The 16,729-nt window shown below is 53.4% G+C and overlaps 2 protein-coding genes across 2 annotated transcripts in view; one reads left to right on the plus strand and one right to left on the minus strand.

The window, feature by feature from the left end:
- The window catches only part of LOC109315383 (EF-hand domain-containing protein D1-like), a 29,903-nt gene extending 29,753 nt beyond the window's left edge, over window positions 1–150 (minus strand). Inside the window, exon 1 of the mRNA XM_019543056.1 lies at window positions 4–150. Coding sequence (XP_019398601.1) covers window positions 4–75 — 72 coding nt within the window. The 5' untranslated portion in view covers window positions 76–150. The remainder of the gene's footprint in view (window positions 1–3) is intronic.
- Window positions 151–13,289: 13,139 nt separating this feature from the next.
- Window positions 13,290–16,691, plus strand: MTERF4 (mitochondrial transcription termination factor 4). The gene is made up of 4 exons (XM_019543037.1): window positions 13,290–13,322; window positions 14,305–14,827; window positions 15,386–15,570; window positions 16,053–16,691. The coding sequence occupies exons 1-4, from the start codon at window positions 13,305–13,307 to the stop codon at window positions 16,392–16,394; spliced, it is 1,068 nt and encodes a 355-aa protein (XP_019398582.1). The 5' UTR covers window positions 13,290–13,304; the 3' UTR covers window positions 16,395–16,691.
- The last annotated feature ends 38 nt before the right edge of the window (window positions 16,692–16,729 follow it).

The raw sequence follows: 16,729 nt of genomic DNA on the forward strand, positions 1-16,729 counted from the left end.
CGCCTCCAGCTCGGCGCCGGCCTCCTCCAGCAGCAGCCGGCGCTGTAGCTTCTGGGCGAGCTCGTCGGAGGCCATGGCCGGGCGGGCGGGAGCCGCTGCCAGGTGGGAGCCGCCCGCTTCGGCCGCCCCGCCCTCAACTTTCAGCCGGGCCGGAGTAAAGCGAGCCCCGCCTCCGCCTCCGCCTCCGCCTCTCCTGTGCCGGGGCCGAGCGCTGCCTGCGGGCACGGGCCGCCCGAGCGGGGCAGGGGAAGCCCTCCCGGCGCCTCTCGCCCTCGTGCCGCCTGGCAGCGCCGGGCCCCGGGCGGGGGGTGGAACGGGCCCCGGGCGGGACGAGCAGCCGCAGGCGCTTCCCCTGTCCCCTCCCAGGCCCGGCAGCCGAGCCCTTGAGGGCCGCGACTCGGCTGCCGGCGCTGCCCGGGCAGACGGGCCACTGAGCGAGGAGGTGACGGCGGCAGCATACCCCAGGTCTCTGGCCACAATAGGACGTGTCTCCCCCAAAATGCTGGGACTGTTAATAGCGCCTGTAACTCCTGTGTCACAGCCCAGGAACACGTCCCCTGGCTGGTCAGCCGCGGGGGCTGGTTGGACAGAGTGCAGGGACTGTGTGGAGAAAGTGAGCCTCACTCCCTCCAAGAAGGGGGGTGGGGGGGACGGTATCTACCGTGACACCCGCCAGTCCGTGTCAGAAAGAGCCTTTGTCCGAGGGAAGGCAGGCCAGCACAGCTTTCAGGACTGTTTGGGAGCTGTTGTGCCCTGTGCCACCTGTGTGGCTGGCACAGGACAGTGGCGCTGGTGCCACAGGGCAGAGGAGTGGCACGGGGCTGGTTCACAGGCCAGACCAGGCCCATGTGCCAGGATTGGGCCCCACACTACCTCCCTGGGGTGCAGGCTGACGGATCAGGGCCCCACTCTGCCTCCAGCTGGCTCCATGTGCCCAGGCCACTTCCGCACACCAGTTTAGCATGCTGTCCAGCCTGCAGGGCTCCCCACGGATCTGGGAATTTGGTAGCAGTGGAGCGCAATTGCTGTTGTTGCTTCCCAGCTACCAAATGTTTATACCCATGGGGACCCCTGGGGCTGGCTGGCATGGCTCTGTGGGTCAGATCAGGCGATGAGCACCTGTGGCATATGGCATGAAGGTGGACTGTTTTTGGCAAGAGCAGGCTCAGCATGTTGGGGTGCAGATCCAAGTGGAGATAACCAGAAAGTGCACAGAAGATCAATGGAGCTGGAACTAAACAAAGAAAAGAGATGCTGTGTGCCCATGTCCTGGCTCTACCCAATGCCATGCCAGGGTCAGGGGGAGATGCCGTGTAGTATGGCAGTAGCCCATCCTTTTATTTGCTATTGCTCTTGTGAGAATAGTTTGATCCTTCAGTAGAAGCCTTTGACTGGTAGCTCCTGTCTCCAAGCACTCCCACCACACAACATATGCCCACCCCTGTTACTTGCTGTACTTCAGTACCCAAAGACTGCATTAAGGCCATCGGGAACAGCCAAGTAGCAAATAATCAGCACAAGAGGCCAGAACACAAAAAAGGGCTGTGTGCTTTGCAAAGTGACCCCTACCCCACAGCAACACTGCACTACTTGCAATGGAGTGGTTCATCTCCAGCATTTCTTTTCCCTGTTTGACATGGAGGCACAGAGGCCAGGTGACCAGAGAACAGCTGGGTGTGCACATTTCTGTGCTAGGAGGCCACAGGCTGACTCATAACCCAGGCAAACCCTTCATTTTGAAGCAGCTGCAGCATAGAGTCAACAGGTGCTGGTGCCAGATTTGGAGGCAGCTTTTTGGTCTGCAGCCATCTGGTCAGCAGTAACAGCTGCTCAAACTGCTTCTGCTCCTGTGGTCAGGCCTCCTCCTTCAGTTATGCTCTAGGGATGCCAACACCACATTGCCTTCAGAATCATAAGCATAAAAGGACTGGAATGAGCCTTAGGAGACCATCTTGTCTACCCCTCAGGTCAAGGCAGCATCATCCTCATCTAAACCATCCCAACCAAGTATTAGTTTAACCTCACTTAAACACTTCCAGTGGTGGAGAGTCCACAGCCTCTCTACATAATCTGTTCCAGTGCTTAAACCACCCTCTGAGTTACACATTTTCCCTGATACTCAACCTAAATCTTCCTTGTCTCAATTTAATAGTGGTGTGTTTAAGGCAAACTAGTTTCTGTAGCCAAAGGCACACATGGGACAATATGACCAGAATTACATCCCCTGCTTTTGATTCCCTGGCCCAAATGACCAGGTACTCATTTGCAACTACGTCAACTGGGGGCAGTGTTTGGCACTAGTTTAGAGCAGGGCTTGAAATCACAAGTCATAGCGAGACCAGTTAAGTATGCTGCCCAACACATCCCCACTGGTGCAGTGCTGGTACCAACATAACACTAAGACAGCTCTCAGCTGATAACTGGCAATGATATATATGCACTCACCAGCTCTGTAATTCCAGCTTTGAACACTTGTGATCTAGTTTAACTAAGTAACACATTACAGATTTAAGATTGCCCCTTGGGGTCCATCTTGCATCCTGTGCGTGGGGTAGAGGAAGTGAGGTGAGAAAGCAGCATAGCTTCCATGCTTAACTGAAGTCAGGGGACTCCATAGCACATCATATTTTCCATAACAATAACTGCATTGGCCATAGCCTGATAAACCCTGCCATCCCAGCTGCCCTTCTCACTGGGAAGAATACAGCTTTTACCAGGATGTGGCTCCAGCTCCCCCAGGGACTTCTCTGCTCTGGTGTAGGACCCAAATCTTGGAACCTGACTCCGGAATGTTCTTTTGCACGCCTAGCTGCATGGTCCTCCCTGAAGTCTGCTCCTACCCCTGTGGTTCTCCAGTGCCATCCCTGGCTTCCCTGCTCCAAGTCTACCAGGCTGGGAGCCTGTCATGCATGGTAATGGATTCAGCACTGATGGTGGAAATGAGAACCTGGTCAAAATCCTCCTTCTAAAGACAGGTAGAGAGGGAGTTTGTCTTGGTGCTGGCATTCTTTTCCCTTGCAGGAGGTGCTTTGTTTCTTTTTTGTTCAGTTCCCTCTAAACATCCCCCTGGACAGCCATCCCCCTGATCCTTTGCTCTGCCTGCCTGTTCACCATGCTCAAAAATCTCACAAAGATGCTCTTGCAGGGAGTGTTGATTTCAGATACATCAACCAGTGCTATCTTCCTTGCTGTATTTGGACAAGTAGCTTGGATAGTAGTGTAACCTTCTGGCCAGCTGTACGTGCTGGGCTGGGCTGTGCCTGACAGCAATGCCTTGTACTATTCCTCTGAGCTGTGCCGGAAATGAACAGGCTCTCCAGAATGACAAGTTAAAGCCCCAGTTGGTGTATATGAACTCACGGGAGGCTTCTGGGGCCACTCAGGCCCCAAGGGTGAATACAAGGAACTGTGGAAAGAATTAAGGTCTACCACAACCTAGACAGCATAACCCAGGCATCTAATGCATCCTTACTACCAATGAACTAGGTCAGAGCCCAGGTTACAATGAAAACTTGATCCTCACCTACTACTCCAGAAGGGCAAACAAGCCCAGCTTCAAAACACTCTAAGCCGGTGGTACAGGATACAAGAGGTTTGGACTAACACCTGGTCCAGAACCCAGGTCAGGACCTCAAAATAAGGTTCAGCACATCCATAGGGTCACCCTCCCACTCACTCCTGCTCAGGTACACCAGAAACTGGTGATTAGACTGTGTAGCTAGCTTTGGAATGGCCCCAACCCCACATCCCAGCACTGTGCTTAGGCTCTCTTCCTTGCAAGCTGCTCAATTGCTGGTGTGTGACAGCAGGAGCAAAGAGGCAGAGCTTATTCTCTCAGCAGTGATCTCAAGATTGCCAAGGCCACACAGACAATGCCTAACTGTCCTCAAACACTTTTAAAGACCAGTTCTCAGGCTGACTTTTTTAGTGACTCAGCCATCCCTATAGCCATATGTCCAGCCCTCCAGACACCATTCACCATCAATCAGCCAATATAGTGCAGTTAACAGTCCCCTGAAGTGTCCCAATTTTGGTACCTGAAGTCACTGTGAAACTTTGGCCACTAACATTTGTATATAGGATGCCAGATTACAGGGCTCCAGGAGATAAGGAGTGACAGTGGGCTGGCAGCATTCCCAGCACAGGGCCTGGATTCTTGGCTCCCTTCCCTGCTGGTACCGAAGCAAAAAGCCCCCTCTTGCTCCATAGATGATGAAACCCCTCTTCCATTTGTAATTTTTAAATTATTATTCACACAAGGTTTAACCACAGCAATTGTTCTTTATGTGGTCTATACTAATGCTGCCAATTTCTTTGCTTCCCAGGTTTACCACTAGTTTCCTGTTTTAAGTGATCACTTTCATTAATGTAATGAGGTTATAAGAGAGTCATTGTAAATTAAACCAGTGATTCTAACTGCTGTTTAGCATCGGCTGCATCTGCTTCTTTCCCAGACTCAAGGAAGGGCATTTTCTAACCAACTTATCTCACAAAAAGTTGATTTAATAAAAGGTCTTTCTTACCTCACCAATCCTGCCTCAGCAATGGTCAGCACCCTCATCTTCAGTGAGCTAGTAGGAAAGGGTGCTTGGGCATGGAGACTAATCCAGAGTGCCTGCCTGTTTAACAACTGCATTATTGTACCGATGGAAAAATCCTGTGACAGGCCCCCTGTGTCTCAGATACTCCCTTGTTACAGAAGGGAACAGTTTCTCCTAGCAAGCATGGGGGGTTAACCAATACCCAGCAGTGATTTCTGAGCTCCTTTGCTGGTCACACAAATGTAGTGGCTGACCTTGAAAGTTTTTAAGATGTTACAAATGGGAGAGATGCCTTTGTGGCACAGCAAGTTTCTCTGCCCTTGCAAAGAGTTCATTAAACTTTACAGCCTGTGGTCAGCTAGCGGGAAAGCTGGATAGTTCAAGGACACATATATCTACATTTATCATGGAAGGGGGATATAGCTTGAGATAAGGACTTCTACAAGTACTCACTGCAACAAGTCAACCTGCTTGAATTGGGACAGAGATGCTTTCCTGTGCCCAGTCAGGACAAGGCTGCCCTCTGCTGCATCTTCGGTGCATTTGCAGGACACTACATTGTCTACAAGTTTCATCACTTTTACTTCTAACAATCTTTGTACTCCCTCCCTCCTATACTTGGGAGGAGGGAATGATCAGTTGTTTTGAGCATTATGATGCCTCCAAGTGAGAGGCTAGTTTCTATGCCGTTATTGCCAAGCATAACACATGGCTTTTCTAGCCCACAAGACTGCATATCATTAGCTTTGCAACCTACAGAACGGGGCAATTTTTTCATGTGCTACTTCCAAATGAACAAATATACATTGCTTCTTTAGCTTTTTGTTTTCTGTTATATCATTTGATATGTTCCTCTGATATTTTTTCCATGATTCAAAGTATACAGAGGTGCAGAATGTTTCAAGGGGCCTGACAAGAGGACAGAGCATTTGCTTTTAAGCAACCAGCTGAAATCCAGCTCGTGCAGGTAATAACTGGAAGCAGTAACTAGCTGATTATACTTTGGTAACTCTTTCTTGTTCACAGTTTAAAGCAACCCACCGTAAGCAGCACTACACATGCATCGGCCTGGGACTTTAAAACCAAGTCTAGGTCAAAGCTTTATATTCCTGGACCTGTAAAATAATGAATCTTGGGTGCATGAGACATTCACCAAACTAGGGCACTAAAAAAAAATAAAGGCAAAACCACATCCTACCACTCCCCCAACTTATGCTAGGCAGAGAAATAAGGATTCTGTTGCCCTCCCCATCAAGGTAATGTGCTACAGCAGGGGTGGTCAACTGCTGACCTATGGGACAATGTCACCTGGCTCTCAGGGCTCTCCCCAGATCTGAAAATTTGGCAGCAGGGGAGCATTGGCAACATTAATCGCTGCTCCCTTACTGTCAAATTTCCTGACCTGTGGGGAGCCCCGCCAGCTGGATATCATTGCCCTGAATGCTAGATCAGGTGAATGGAGCTGGGGTTGTGTGGGGCTCAATCCAGGTATTCAAGGCTGGGCAGAGGCACCCGATCCTGATGCATGGGACCTGATCCAGACTGCAAACTGCCCCCCACCCACTCATCTGGCCCATGAGACCTAAAGGCTGAGCATCACTGTGCTACAGTGTTTGCACAGAGAGCAGTGCCACTTATATGTTCCAGCTGTCACCTGTACCTCCATTTCTCCTTTCTGGGTCTAGTTTCTGCTTGTACCTCAGGTCATTCTCTACTGGTCATTCTCTACTTCAAGGGCAAATACAGGACACTGGCCAGATACCAGGGAGTTCCCTTTATCGGGAAAGGGAACTCCATTTGTTCAACATTCCCGGCTGTCTGAGTCTCCTGTATCGACGAGGCTTCCTTCCAACTGCTGGAAGCTGTGGCCTGGGTCTCCAAAATGAGGTACTGGCAGGATGCGAAATACAGGAGAGCTCAGGGGGGCTGAGCCCCCCCATGAGAGATGAGAGCCTTCTGTAAGATTTGAAAATCATAACCTGAGGGGATCTCTGGTTTTATTACAACATTATGATTGGCAGACCAGTTTTTTTTACCACCCCCCAAGAGTCAACATGTAATTCAAATCCTTGGTACCAGTATGCTTTCCAGGCCTCATACCCACATTGCTTCACTGAGCCCAGACAGTCTCCCCCACCTGCTTTCACTACATGGGCACAATCTTCAGGTCTCCAGAAAGGGTGCAGACAGTCCCTTGTCTACAGGAATATCTCTCAGTGAGGCCTTACCTCCCCTGCTAAAACAGGTCACTAAGTGTCTTCCCCAGCCCATTCCCGGTGCTTTGCTGCAGCTCTTTCAGTGGTGTGAGCTGCTGACAGTCATCAGTTCCTACTCATGCCAGCCCTCCGCAGGATTTTCACTCTCATTTGGTTTCTCTGAGAAACTCCTTGGTCCTCTCTAGGACTGGTGTCCTGCCGCCTTTCCCTGCAAGCCTTGCTACCAGGCTTCAGCCCCAGCCCCTCAGAGTGCCTTTGCATCTTGTGACAACTGGGCCTACTACATTGAGGCCATAGATAACACAGGAGACATGACAAGAAAGTACTTGTGAAAGGAGCTGACAGGGCCTAACATAGCAGGAACAGGACATATAAGGGAACCCTCTTCCTGGGTTTGCTCTGGGTATTCTGGGTGTTGGAAATATAGTGAGCTGTTCTAGGTTGGTAATTTTATAGTGGAATCAGGCAGAGAGGAAGCTATTTACCCTGGATATTTTCAGCTCTGTCTTGCTGAGAGCATGCTTTTGAAGTACTACAAGTACAGGTTTCCCTCGCTTTATGCGGGTTCTGTTTGTGCAAATTCACTCTTACGCAATGACCTTTTTTATATAAAAAGAATCGTTGTATGCAAGGTAAATTCACTCTTATGAGATCAGGGTAGTGGAAGCCCACAGTTAGCTGCTTTATGCAGTGCATTGCAGGAGTGATGCACACCAAAATGTAGTCTCCTATGTAGATGTGTGCTCCTTGCTCGTTGTCTGCGACACGTGTTTCTGTAGTTCCACCCCGATACATACATGCTAACAGAATATGTCTGACCAGGCTGGGTCCGATCAGCACTTCCAGCTGATACTAATAGGACCATTGTGACGAGATTGTGACATGCTGAGTTTTGAGGTGTATGAGGGTAACTCCCCCCACACTTGATGAGCAGACTCCCCTGTAGTATTGGGCATTACAGGGATCTTTGGCTTAGATAAAAGAAGCATTACTGCAGAGCAAGTGGGGAGGTCAAGGGGAAGAAAGAGTAAGCAAGGTTCAGAGAGAAAGTATAGCAACCAGCTTGACCATAAAAGTTATTTATTGCCAGGTATATGAACTTATGATGATACCAGCAATAATAGTCATACAAGAGAGAGACAAACAGTTACAATATTACGTAGTTTCAATTAGGTTTTTTGGAGCAGTCTAGCTCGAGTTTGATTAGCAAAAGTCAGGTTTAGAAAACTATGCCTGGAGTGAGAAAGCAAAAGTCGGGTTTAGAAAGCTGTGCCTGGAGTGAGAGAATAAAAGTCAGGTTCCTGAAGACAGAGACAGCTGGGGTCTCACCACTCAGTGAAGCTTGAACCAGTTGAGGTTCCCAAGTGTTGTTGGAGCTGGCAGACAGGCAGAGTCCTGAGCAGGACCAGTGGAGGCATCACAGGCAGATTTTTTTTTTTTTTTTTTTTATAACATTTTATTAGAAAGCAGTCTACATCAAACAGATTTAAAAAGGGATCCCACCTGAGGCCTCACAAAGGGAATACAAATACAATTTCAAGCAATTACATAATACTCACATGATAAACAACGTCTCATTCACTTTGCTGAAAACTCCATTCAGTGAATGTCTTACCCTTGCTTCTTATACAATGACAGATTCACACATTGATACTTAACAGTAAGACACTGAGAAATCCCTCACCCACTCTTTCTGACAACAAAAGTTGTCCCTTAGTCTATCCTATACCTATATGGGGCTGAAACAACCCCCTGAAGTCCAGCCCTTGCCAGAGAGTTGTATCCTCTCCTTTCGTCCCATGCTTTCCTCTACTTCTACAGAAGTGTAAATCATCACAGGCAGAAAAGGAGCGGAAGTGCTGCAGCTTTGGATCCAAGCACCAGCACAGAAACTTGAGCTTGGGTAGGGGTTTTTGTAGAGAACTAACAATGGCTTGAGGGAGAATACTAGGTTTGTTTAGGGGTAAACAATAGCTCGTAGGCTGGATAATAGGAACTGATCACTCCTGGCTATGGGTGGCATTACTCTGAGGGAGCTCACAATACACACAGGCAGATTCAGTGTTTTGGATACCAATAGAAGAGTCATTACTAGAACTGGTCTGATAAATGCTAAGCTGGGTGTGTGTAGATGTGTTGATTAGCATTTCAAGCTAGGATTCCTCATCATGCTCCCCTGCTTTTCTGATCCCAGAATTCAGTGCAGTCTATACCTTCAAATCTCTGTCCTCCATCCTGAATGCTAACAAAGATGCATGCCTGTCCCATCTCCCATTTAAATGAGTTGCAGATGAGACCAGGGGAGTTGCTTCACTCTTATCACTCTTGTCTGGAGAACTTTAGGTGCATCTCCCACTGCATCTTCCTTGTCTTTTGTAAGTCCTTCCTCTAATCAGCTCTTGTTCAGGTCGAGGTGGGGAGGGGGAGTTCTTTGTGAGTCAGACAGGCTGCGTCCTGTGCTAGGGTTCCCCAAGAACATGGAGCTGAGAGGTGACAGCTGGGGAACCCACAGTTTCCTGCTCAGCCCCTTCTCTGGGCTAGGGAGTTCTCTGTAGGTCTTAAGCCTGTCTCCAGCAGGGCTCAAGGCTTGTTACTCCATAATACCAACATAAAACAAAGGCCCCCTACCTGCATAGACCCTTTCTTCTCTGGCTCCCAGGCCTGCTTCCTCTCCCTTCTTGGGCCCTTCAAGAGTCCTTCTGCCCAGCTGCACAGAAATCTCCTACTCAGGCTCCCGAACAGGCTGAGGCACAGCTGGGCTCTCTACAGGTCAGATGAACCTGGGATCAGCCCCTGCACCACCTGGATGCTGCCTCATGCAGCTTTTCCCCTTAAAGTGGCACACACATGACAGTGCCCTGCTACATCCTGTTTGAGGCATGTGGGCCTTTGTGGAGGGGAACAGACCTGGCGGGGGCACCCAGACCCAGGCCAGGGCCCCAGCAGGGGAGTTTGGTGGAGTGCTGCGCCCTAGACCATGAACATACTTCCTGGATTTGTCTGTGGGGCAGAGACAGATTGCCCACTGTGGGCTCAGGGCTCTGCACCCTGCTGCCTTTGCCCTGGGAGCTCAGCATTGTGATGCTGTTGCTGCCTGCTGGGTGAGAAGGGGACGTGGGGTGTATTGACCATGCGGCGCATCCCTTGCTTGTCTGGCAGCAGGAAGCACATTGGCATTGTGTGGCTGAGCTCCCAGGGCAAAGACAGCAGGGTGTAAAGCCCCACCCTGCAGTGGGCAGCCCACCTCTGCCAGGCAGGAGGCACATGTTCCCCATGCCTCCCCTGGAGGTGTGCACCAGGGGTGTTTGTTTCTGGTCCTGGCTTAGGATTCGGTGCAGTGGTTGGGTGCAGGGCAGGCTGTGTGTGGGCCCAGGAGGGGAGGAGGCTGGGAAGTTTGAGGCTGGAGGGAGCAGGGAGGCAGTAGCCCTGGGAGGCTGGCAGTTGGCTGGAGTTGGGGGTGAGGAGGGGGGCAGGCCAGGGGTGAGTGGTGTGCCTGGGGCAGGCAGGGGCAGTGTGCGGTGGGCATGCATGTGTTGGGAGTGGGTGTAAGGGCAGGGGCGGGCTGTGTGTGAATGCAGGGTAGGCCAGGAAAACACATGTGGGGAGGGAGCAGGGTGGAGGCCACCCAGAAAAGGGCCCAGTAAGGCAGGCCTGGCACCTATGGCCATGCCACTCTGAAGAAGTCTGATCTTAGAAGCTAGGCAAGGTCAAGCCTGTTTAGTACCTGGATGGGAGACCACCTGGGAATACCAAGTGCTGTAGGCTTTTGCTGTTGTGCGCAGCCTGGTCAGCCCTTCTTTTTTGGTCCCTGGACAAGTACCTGGAGCCCTGGGTTGGAGTGCCCCATGCCCTGGGCTGGGCGCTGGGAGGCAGCCAGGCAGGCAGGCAAGCGCCCTCCAGGCTTCCTCCCCACAGAGGCAGGAGAGCCCTTACCTGAGGTGTGTGGAGGGAAACAGGCCTGGCAGGAAAGTTTGGTGGAGTGCTGGGCCCCCAGCCCATGGGGGCGGCCTGGTGCTGGTGCCAGGCTGGCTGGGGGTGCCGAGGTGTCAACATACAAGCACAAGAACATCAGAATTGCCCTTTACCGTCTCGGGCCATAGGTGCGCCTTGCCCAGGCTCCTGTATCACCCTGTGGCAGGGAGCGGACACTGAAGGGCTGAGCGGCTTGCGGGGAAGTGGGGGGGTTTCTGCTGCCACTCTCTCCCCTGCTGCTGCCAGCAAAGGTCTCCTTCAGAGTCTGTGTCCCTAGCTGCTGTGCTGAATTGGTGCCCTTTTTCTCTGAGGGTGCTGAGGGAATTGGCTGATGTGATTACAGAGCCACTGGCTATCACCTTTGAAAACTCATGGTGATCAGAAGAGGTCCTGAATGACTGGAAAAGAGCAAACATAGTGCCTCCATATTTAAGAAAGGGAAGAAGAAGGATTCAGGGAACTAGAGACCAGTCAGCCTCACCTCAGTCCCTGGAAAAATCATGGAGCAGTTCCTCATGGAATCCATTTCTAGCACTTGGAGGAGAAAAGGGTGATTAGGAACACCCAGGGCAAGTCATGCCTGACCAACCTGATTGCCTTCTATGATGAGATGACTGGCTCTGTGAATACAGGGAGACTGGTGGATGTGGTGTACCTTGATTTTAGCAAGGCTTTTGATATGGTCTCACACAGCGTTCTCGCAGGCAAGTGGAAAAAGGATGGGCTGGATGAATGGACTGTAAGGTGAATAGAAAACTGGCTGGAGCATCAGGCTCAGAGAGTAGTTATCAGTGGCTTGACGTCTAGTTGGCAGCCTGAATCGGGTGGAATCCCCCAGGGGTTGGTCCTGGACTCCTGGGGCCAGATTTGTTCAATGTCTTCATCAACAGCCTGGAAGATGGCACAGAGTGCACCCTCAGCAAGTTGTCAAATGACACCAAGCTGAAGGGCGATGTAGACAAATTGCAGGATTGGGCCAAAGGACTCTCATGAGGTTCAACAAGGACACGTGCAAAGTCCTGCACTTTGGACGGAACAGTCCCAGGCACTGGTACAGGCTGGGGGCTGACTGGCTGGGCAGAAGCTCTGCAGAAACAGACCTGGGGGTTACAGTGGACAATAAGATGAATATGAACGAGCAATGTGTGCTTGTTACCAAGAAGGCTAAGGGCATACTGGGCTGCATTGGTAGGTGGGTAGCCAGCAGGTCCAGGGCAGTGATTATTCCCCCACTATTCAGCAGTGGTGAAGCCATATCTGGAGTACTGCAGCAAAAGAAATGGTGAGGGGGCTGGGGGACATGACTTATGAGGAAAGACTGAGGGAACTGGGTGTATTTAGTTCAAGGCAGAAGCTGAGGGGATTGAATAGCTGCCTTCAACTACCTGAAAGTGGGGTTCGAAAGAGGATGGAGCTAGACTTTTCCCAGTGATGACAGATGACAGAACAAGAAGCTGGTCTCAAGTTGCAGCAAGGGAATTTTAGGTTACATATTAGGAAGAATTTTCTCATTAGGAGGGTAGTAAAACACTGCAACAGGTTAGTCAGAGAGGAGGTGGAAGCTCCATCGTTGGGGGTTTCAAAGCCTGGGTAGACAAAGCCTTGGCTGGGATGATCTAGTTGGGGATGGTCCTACTTTGAGCAGGGGGTTGGACTAGATGACCTCCTGAGGTCGCTTCCAACCCTCATTTTCTAATGATTCTAGATCCTTGCGCAGGTGGGCTCGGTCTGCCTTGGCCGTGACCCCGCCGCACCTCTTTGTGTGGCCGGCGCTTCTGGCCAGCTCGCCCCCTTTCCCAGATCCCGTGTGCCTCTGTGAGAGAGCACGGGGCCCGACACGGACCCATGGCGCACCCCGCCGCTTGCTTCTCTCTGTCCTGATAAGGGCTTTTTTCCGCTCTCTCCCAGCTTCCGATCCGCAAGTGGACGTTCCCGGAAGCCCCCGGGCTGCCTCGCTTAGTGACGAGCCCCGGGTGGGGGACCTTGTCGGAGGCTTTGCAGAAGTGAGACGGCCGGTGGCAAGCGGACCGTCCCGACCCAGCTGCTTAAGGACGGCCTGCGAGCAGTCCAGCGGGGCGTCGAGGCGCGGTTTCCCCGGGGCAGAGCCGCGTTGCTTTCCCCCCCCGCGGGAAGCGGTGTCGAGGCGGAAGCCGAGCGGTTCCGTATTGACTGTTTGTCCCGGGTGGCCGGGAGCGGAAGACGGGCCGCCTAGCCTCTGGTCCCCGTCGTCCCTTCTGGAGCCTGTCCTCGGATGCTGGCAGCCCTCCAGGGCTCGGGGACCCGGGATGATGTCGGCGGGGGCTTGCGCGCTGCGGTGAGGAGCGCGGCCGTACCCGGTCGGAGCTGCTCCAGGGCCCGCAGCCCCTGTGGAGTTTTTCCTCAGATGTGGGCAACCCTCCAGCCTTTCGTTTTTGGCTGTTGCGGGGCTTATTCCTGCAGTTTTGCACATGGGCCGCGCGTGTCCCGGTGAGGGAGGAGGCTCGGCCCGTGCGGAACCCTGGGCTCGGGTTTCCGGGCGGGGGGACGCTGATGGCAGTGACCCCGCCCCTGCCCGCTTCCGCTCCCGCCTCGCAGGATGGGCCTGTGCCGCCAGGTAGGGTCCGGCCCGGCCCGGGGTCGCTGTGTAGCCGCGGGGCGGGGGCGGTTTCCTCGCACGCAGCCGCTGGGGGCGTCCCGGGCCCTGGCAGTCGGGGAGAGGCCGGTGCGGTCCTGCCGGGCTTTGCGGCCGGGGCTAGGGCTGTGGCAGCAGCAGCGCCGAGGCCCCGGAGGCCGCTGGTCCCTCGGGACGGCCGGGCGGGTGCCGCGCTGCCTGGGGCGGGGGGTCGGTCCCCAGACCTGACCCTGCTCCGTGCGGGTCTGCCCAGCGGCCATGGCCCCCGGCTCGTGTGTGAGCCCGGGTCCGGAAAGGTGAGCAGCCCGTGGGCACGAATCCTAGCCTGAGCCAAAAGATGCCCGGGCTGCGGGGTAAAGGTGCGCAGGGTTCAGGAGCCCTTGGCACTGGGGCTGGTGGGTGACACGCCTTTACCTGCATGCGCACACACGCGTAAATTGGTATGTGCACCATATCAAAATAGGACCCCCAGGCTTTGCTGGAAGGTTACAGGGCATTTTAGCCATTGCTGCCCAGGTCCAGCATCAGGTGGGTTTGGATGACAGTCCTCAGAGCGGGGCTTGGGCACTTGACACAAGGCATTTACAAACACAAGCCCAAGCCCTGTGCAGTTGCCTCTTTTTGTTGCCATTTTAAACTAGACCTTCCTTTAATGGGGGGGAAAACAGGCTCTGAAAACTGTTACAATAGGGCACGATCCCAGGTGGGTCCAGGCTGCCGCTGCCCCCTCTTCATTGCCTCCGATTTTTGCCACAGGGAAGGACTGGTGGCCCCAGCACCTGTCCTGGCTTCTTGGCTCCACTGTGCCCAGTCATTGCTGCTGATAGGGGAGCACCACAATTTTGGAGCCAGCAGTGCTTGGGCCCTGGGTGCTGTGGGCTGTCATGGGGCTGCATGGGACTATGATCAGTGCACTTGCTGCCATTTCTGATGCCTTGCTTCTTGTTCTGTGTGTTCCCCCTAGGCCCTGCACTGGTGCAGTCTAGCCCCCAATGCCTGGCATCGCTGCCTGCAAGCAGTTCAGCAGTGTGCCCCACTGCCAGCTGCAACCACTGCCTTCTCATGCCCCTTGCTGCATCACAGGGGGCGGCACTTCTCTGCTGAGCGGCCTGCTGGAAGTGCATCCTCCACTGACCCCAGTAAGGACAGCCATGTGGCAGAGCCAACACCAGCTCTCCTGGAGGCTGTCCGGCTTTCCCTAGCCCCAGAACACACATGGGACAAGACAGGGAGCTTGCCGCTGGGGAAGCTGGTGCAGTCGCTCCTGGACATGGGCTTCAGCCACACACAGGTTGTGCAGCTGTTTAACCTGCAGCCCAGGCTGGCTCCTCAGCGGAGGCTGGCCATGGCTTCTGAACTCATGCTCCTGGGTTTGTATCCCAACTCGGTGCTGCGTCTCCTGCAGGGGAGCCCTGACATGCTGAGGATGTCTGTGAAGCAGCTGAGGGACCGTGGGGAACATCTGAGGCAACTTGGCCTCAGTGAAGGTACCAATGTCACTGCCACTGCTGCTACATTTCTGGACCTGTGGGGAACCCCCCTAGCCAGATAGCATGGCTCTGTGCACTGGCTGCAGCTGGTGCATGGAGTCAGGCTGCAGCCAGACCTGGCCTGGGACCCTGGGTCTAGCACTCGGGTAAGTGATTAAACCCTTACCTCAGCTCCAGGAGACACCTTAGCTAACAGTTGTTTGGAATCTTCCTCCTGTGCCCAGCAGGCAGCAAAATGGATCCCCTACAGCCCAGCCTTTGCCTCTGCTGCCCACAGTAGGGTAGATTTGGAAATGCTGCTGGGAGTGCTCTGTTTCCAGCTCTATTCCTCCCTGGGTTTGCTGTTCACTCCCTGTTCCCTGGCTTTGCGGTGAAGCCTGTTCTGTGGGGAGGGACTCAGGCTCAGTCCTGTATAAGGATCCTGGTCCTTTGATCCCCACGCTGCCACTTGCTGATGGGGAAGGTGCATTTCCCTGAGGCAGCTCTGGCCTCCTACCTCTGACCTGAACTACTGTGCTGAGCATGCCCATGTTTCTGTCCTTCCACATAACCTAGGACACCTGAAGCATGTGTTAAGTCACTGCCCCACGATCTTCACCCTGCCTGGGAAGAAAATTGACGCCATCGTGAGGCTCTTCAAGGAAAAGTGCCTCTTCACAGCAGAGCAGGTGACGGAGATCCTGCGCAGCTGCCCCAATGTCCTGCTCAAGGAGCCCAGTGACCTGGAGTACAAGTTCCAGGTGAGGCCAAGTCCTTGTCCTATGGGGCCATCTGGAGAGTTGGAGAGTTTGGCTGGTGTGTGGGGATTGCCCAAGGCATGTCCTCAGGCAGGTTCCCTCTTCCACATGCCATGCCTGGCTTAGGCCCCTTGCACCTGAAGATACAGCAGAGTCCTGGCTCTTGGCTTGTGTATGGATCCCCTGGACACAACTATCAGGTGCAAACTGCCCTGCCAGGCTACTAGTGCTTCTGCAGAGATCAGGTGGGAGAGGGCTCAGCATTCTGCTTGCTTGGGTCCCTTTCCCTTCCCCTTCTACTTCCCCAGTACACATACAAGACCAGCTGGGACCTGCAAGTGGTTTTTAGTGTATCCTGTGTGTTCATGGGAAAAGCCATGAGCATCTCTTACAGTACCTGGGCTCTGCTTCCCAGTGTTTGCTAGTAGGCAGCCATGGGAGCTGTACACAGCAGGTATTTGATTCCTTCCATGTCTCCCCTGCAGTACGTCTTCTTCAGGATGGGGGTAAAGCACAAGGATGTGGTCAAGTCTGGTTTCTTCCAAGCACCCTTTGCAGTGATCAGGAGCCGGCACGTGTTCCTGGAGCGCCGGGGCCTTTACCAAACCCCTGACAAAAAAGGCCAGACCCAGGTTATCAATGTCAAGCTGAAGGACATCATCCGGCTCTCAGACAAAGACTTTCTGGCCCAGGTGGCCTGTGCCAGCCTGGAGGAGTATGATGTCTTTAAGAAGCTTTTGGCACAAGAAGAGGAGGAGGAGGATAGAGATTCTGAGGATGAAGATGAGGATTCTGAGGGTGAAGGGGAGCTCCCTGACCATGAGTAAGGCAGTGGAACTTGGAAGCGAGTGGTTTGGCTCCAGCCATGTCCAGACTGGATGCTGGTGCAGTTGGGCGCTGGGTTCCTGTGGGCTGGCCACAGGGGGTTGCTCTAAGGGCTGGGTGCTTTGTTGGGGTTGCTTTGCCCCCACCACTTTCACATATTCACTGGCTAGTGGATCTACACTGTGCCCTGCTGCTGGGTCCCGTCTGGGATCAGGCAGTCCCAGCCCTGCATTGCCCTTCTGTACCAGTGACTGCTGCTGCATGGGAGCAATAAACCCAGGCCCTTTGAGTCTGCTGCATGTGCTTGCTCTCTTTCTCTGCCCCTCCCTGCTCGTAT

This window comes from Crocodylus porosus, unplaced genomic scaffold (assembly GCF_001723895.1).
Source record: "Crocodylus porosus isolate Cpor-Errol unplaced genomic scaffold, CroPor_comp1, whole genome shotgun sequence".
In the NCBI taxonomy this organism is placed as follows: Eukaryota; Metazoa; Chordata; order Crocodylia; family Crocodylidae; genus Crocodylus; species Crocodylus porosus.